General features: G+C 56.9%; 1 protein-coding gene across 1 annotated transcript in view; it reads right to left on the reverse strand.

Moving 5' to 3' along the window:
- Positions 1-1345, reverse strand: part of FNDC4 (fibronectin type III domain containing 4) — a 4052-nt gene extending 2707 nt beyond the window's left edge. The window contains exons 1-2 of the mRNA XM_008072761.1: positions 1246-1345; positions 114-442 (exon numbers count right to left, since the gene is read on the reverse strand). Of these exons, the coding sequence (XP_008070952.1) occupies positions 114-442; positions 1246-1345 (429 nt within the window). The remainder of the gene's footprint in view (positions 1-113; positions 443-1245) is intronic.
- Between the last annotated feature and the right edge of the window lie 3581 nt (positions 1346-4926).

Genomic DNA, 4926 nt, shown 5'->3' on the forward strand with positions numbered 1-4926 from the left:
CCGGCTTCACCCTCACCCTCGCCGGCGGATGCGTCAGCCTTCGGGCCTCCCCATCCAGGCCCGGTGCAGGCGCCGCGCTCCCGCGCTCCCTTCCCCCTTCGGCAGGGACTTACGGGGCGTTCTCTGCGCGGGGGTTCGGGCGGACGGGGGGCTGTCGGACCGGCGGCAGGGGACGCGCGGCGAGGGCCCCGGCGCTCCCCGCGCTGCCGGGCGGCTTTGGAGACGCGAGGAGCGGGCGTGAGGTCCCTGAGGCGGCGTTGGAGGGCCTTCAGGCCAGGGGCGCTTACGCACGGGCGCCGCGGCCACCCGCGGTCACGTTCGTCCGAAAATGATCTCACGCTGTGGCAGCCAAAGCCCCGGCGAGAGCCTGGCTGCGAGCCCCAGCGTGTGCAGCCGTGTGATCCCCAGCGGCAGCCCAGCTTTTCTGCCGTCTGCCCATCGTCTGGAAGAACGAGGGAGCAGTGTCGGTGCGGGCTTCCCGGTGCTGACGTGTCCAATGGGAGGCTGCATGTGAAAAGTGTGGTGTTCGTATAAGTCGGTGCTGGCCGCGGCACTGGGGGCAGTCTTTGGTTCCTAGTTCTCAGTGCGGTATTTCTATTTGTGTTTCTATTTCTATTTTTTTCTCCTTTTTTGAATCGGAGTCTCACTCTGTCGCCCAGGCTGGAATGCAATGGCATGCTCGCGGCCACCGCAGCCTCCACCTGCCGGGCTGCCACGATCCTTCCGCCTCAGCCTTCCAAGTAGCTGGAACTACAGGTTCACACCACTACACCTAGCTAATTGTTTTTGATTTATTGTAGAGACAAGCTCTCCTTAAGTTGCCAGGCCAGTCTCAAACCCCTGGGCTCAGGCAGTCCTCTCACCTCAGCTTCCCAAAGTGCTGGAGTGACAGGCGTGAGCCACTATGCTCAGCTGGTGTTTCTATTTCTGTGGCATTTCCTTTTAATATCTCGTGCACACCTGCACCCAGAAGCCTCTATTGCCTTCCTTTCTGAGGGACCATTGGGTCAGGAAGACTGCTGAGCATGTGACCAAGCCAGGCCAGGTCCTCTAACTTCTGTTGACCTGGGACCCTGACCTCTGGCCTCCTGAGGCATCCTGGTCCTTTCGCTGCCCTGGGTGTTGTCCTGCCTGCCAGGCCCCAGGTATTCCCAAGGAGAGGGCAAGGGTGATGAGCCTCAGATCCTCCTCTTCCAGGCAGAGGTGGCCAGAGTCAGGTGCCTGCAGAGGGGCCTGGGAGCTCACCGGGTTCCCAGAGGGCCACCGGTGACCAGCAGGAGCAGTGTGGGCAGCACTGCAGGGGTGCTGCCCGTGCTGGACTCCATCCAGGGGCAGTCATCGCCATGGTTCCACTAAGGCCCTATCAGCAGGAGGCCAGCCCTGGACCAGAGGGTTCATGTGACTGGAAGGGCCGCAGGACCAGTGTCCACAGTGCGAGACCATGCTGAGTGCAAGACAGTTTTGACATGTCATCAAGACCCCAGGGCCCGACAAGTGGGAGGCGAGACCCCACTCCACAGTGGCCCTTCCCGCGATTCCTGAGCATGCTCATGGGGACTCTCCCTACCCCTCCCACCTCTGCCGCCCCTTGTCCCTCCCACCTTCCACCTGAGCGTTTTTCCCCAGTAAGCCCACGACACCCAGTGCAGACCGTTCCTGGTGTGGTGTGTGTGGTTTGGTATGGATGGGGTTGTGGGGGCGGGTACGTGCATGCATGTGTGCATGTGTGTGAGTCCAGCGTGGTGCCGCTGCCACTCCTGCCTCCAGCCTGGTCCCCTCCTCTTAGCTGTTGGGGTACGAGGCAGCCGTGCCAATCATGGAGACATCAAGCCTGCTGACCCAAGGCCTGGACAAAGCAGATGCTGAGGAAATCATCTCGGGCCGATGTGACACCGAGGTCTTCCAGGAGGAGGGGCCAGCCATGCCCACGTACCAGGTGACCAGACCCCTCCTCAACCCCTGCCTGCCTGGCCTGTGGCTCCTGGTTCTGGAAGCCCCGAGAGTCCCCCATCCATGTCCTCCTTGGCTTCTGAGTTCTGCTGTCCCCTGCAGCAACTCTACATCAACTCAGTGCTGACCACTGTGGTGCAAGTGGCTAGGAAGGTTCAGGAAGTGCTGAGGGCATGCCCACGCTCACCCGTGCCCATGGTTCCCTTTCTCCACTTGCTGCTCTGTTCTCTTTCCGCCCAACCATCCCTGTGGACCCTTATTGCCATCTCAGTTATCGGTCATAGTGCTGACAGCTATTACCTGCCCAGCACTTTATGAGGACAACAGACGTTCACTGCACTTCAAGAGAACCTGGGAAGTCGCAGTGGCCTCTGGCTTTTTTTCTCCCTTGAGAAAACAAAGACCTAGCACAATTAACAGCAGCTTGCTTAAATACCCCTAGCTGCTAATTGCTGGATGATGCTGCTTTTGTTACTCACTTTATTTAGATGGCAAAGCTGCTTTCAGTGGAATAAGTAAGGGTTTGAATAAGTAGCTAAGCCAGAGATGGAAGTCAAGCTGAAGTGTCTTCTTGCAGCCAGTGTTGCTTGCTACGCTGTGGTGCCTGTGTTCTGTTCTGTTCTGTTCTGTGTGAAGGTAGATTGAGGCATCTCTCCGATTCCTCTTCCATTGTTGGCAAAGGAGAGATATGCTTCCTGGCCTGGGCTGGGCCCTGGCAACCTGGGCGCTTTCCTTCCTCAGGAGCCAGACTGGGGTCTAGTGGTGCTGAGCGGAGGGGGCCCCTCCAGCTGGATGGCATTCCTCTTGTTGTGAGCACCCTGGTCCCAGCTCCTCCTTCCAGCTTCTGGGGTGCTCCTGGGGACCCTGCACTGGGCCTGAGCTCCAGGTCTGTCTCTCCTCCCACAGCTAGTCCCCCCCCCCCAGGGAGCCCCACTTCTTTGGAGCCTCTGTGATCAGCATCTCTGCCACCCACGCATCTCCCGTGAATCATCTCCAAGTGGCAGCTCCAGGTGCCAGATTCTCTGTATGACGGGGCTAAGGGAACAACCGCCCGGCCTCTGCCCTGGGAGCTGGAAATCAGAGAAGCATTCCTTCACTGTCGTTGTTTCTTCACACCCTGCCCCTTTGACAGGTCTCTTTTTACCAGTTGACGAGGGGTCTCCGGCAGAAGCCCCTTTACACCTACCTCATTGTGGGAGGAGCAGATAAACCAGGGTGGCCTATGAATATTTTGGCCTGAATAGTGCATTTCGGAAATGGAATTTGAGTTCCCTTAGATAGAGACTGTGTCCAGTTTGTCTTGGTCCCCACCATGCCTTATTGCCTTACTCTTGGCACACGTCACATACCTTTTTTTCTCTTTTTTTGAGTTGGAGTCTCACTCCGTCGCCCAGGTTGGAGTACAGTGGCACACTCATAGCCACCACAAACTCAATCTGCTGGTCTCAGGTGATCCTTCAACCTCAGCCTTCCAAGTAGCTGGAACCACAGGTGTGCACCACCATGCCCGGCTAATTTTTCTTGATTTATTTTAGAGACAGTGTCTCGCCGTGTTGCCCAGGTTGTTCTCAAACCCCTGGACTCAGGCAGTCTTGCCTCGACCTCCCAAAGGGCTGGTTTGGCAGGCGTGAGCCACCGTGCCTGGTGTCGCATATCTTATGTTGCCTGACTGGTCCTTGTAGGTATTTGAGTTTTTCAAGTCCCTGGAACGTCTATCATGGTACCCACCAAACAGTGGGTGCTCATTCAATGATAGTTTCTTCTCCATTCCCTTCCCCTTCACGCAGCCTGCCCTGATGAGCCATAGGCTTCCACTTCCCCGCAGTGCAGCTGCCTCTGAGTCCCTCCTCAGGTCTCTGGTGGCCTTGAGGGAGGGGACAGGAGATAATGCTCTGCATGGGATCGAGGAGCTGAAAGTCTGTGCTTCCTGCTGAAGCTCAGCGGGAGACCTCTGTCTGTTCCCTCTTATGGAAGCCTGCCCTCACCCCCATCCTGCCCCGACGTTCTCACACAGCAGGCGTGTGTCCTGGGGTCCTCCCATTGTGCTGCCTTGCTGTCTCCTCTCCTGGGTGGCTACTGAGAAGAAAAGGGTAACTGTCACTGGCCTTTCGGTGAGACTCTCTGTGAGTGGAAGATGGGTTGAGCGGATCAATTTTAGGTGGATGAAGTGGGTGGGGATGGAATGGCATGGAAGATGGAACAGTGAGGTGGGTGCTAGAAGACAGAGAACTTTCAGTTTTAGTTTCACTAATTTAGATACAGTTGCATGAATGTGAGAAGCAGGGAAATGGGTCCTATCTCGGAATAACTGTACCAAATAAATCCATCAACGGCCCAGCTGAGTGGGCTAGCCCAGGAGTCAGCGAATGACACTGGCAGGCCAACCCAGCCGGCTGTTGTTTGTAGATATGCTTTACCTGCCCAGCTCGGTGGCTCAGCCTGTAATCCCGCGCCTTGGGAGGCTGAGGTGAGTGAATTGCCTGAGCCTGCGGGTTTGAGACCCGCCTGGGCAACTTGGTGAGACCTCATTTCTACAATAAAACAAAAAATTAGCCAGGTGTGGTAGCGCGCACCTGTAGTTCCAGCTACTTGGAAGGCTGAGGCGGAAGGATCGCCGGAGCCCAGCAGGTCAAGGCTGCGGTGGCCGGGAGCGGCCACTGCACTCCAGTCTGGGTGAAAGAGTGAGACTCCAACTCAAAAAAAAAAAGGCTTTACCGGACCCAGCATGTGTGTTGGCACACCATGGCCTCTTAGGTGCTATAGCTGCAGGGCTGAGCGACTGGACAGACATCACAGGGTCCCAGAGGCTAACTAAAGTATTTGCTCTCTGGCTCTTTAAAGAGAAACCTGGCCCTAGACAAGTCCCTTGCTACTTAAAGGGTGGCCTCTGCACCTGCAGTGTCAGCAGCCCCTTGTTCAGAATGCAGACTCTCAGATCCCCCCAGATCTGCCGAGCATTCCGAGTTCTGGGTTCTT

The sequence above is a fragment of the Carlito syrichta genome, unplaced genomic scaffold (assembly GCF_000164805.1).
Source record: "Carlito syrichta isolate Samal-C Ts95f unplaced genomic scaffold, Tarsius_syrichta-2.0.1 Scaffold315403, whole genome shotgun sequence".
Lineage (NCBI taxonomy): Eukaryota > Metazoa > Chordata > Mammalia > Primates > Tarsiidae > Carlito > Carlito syrichta.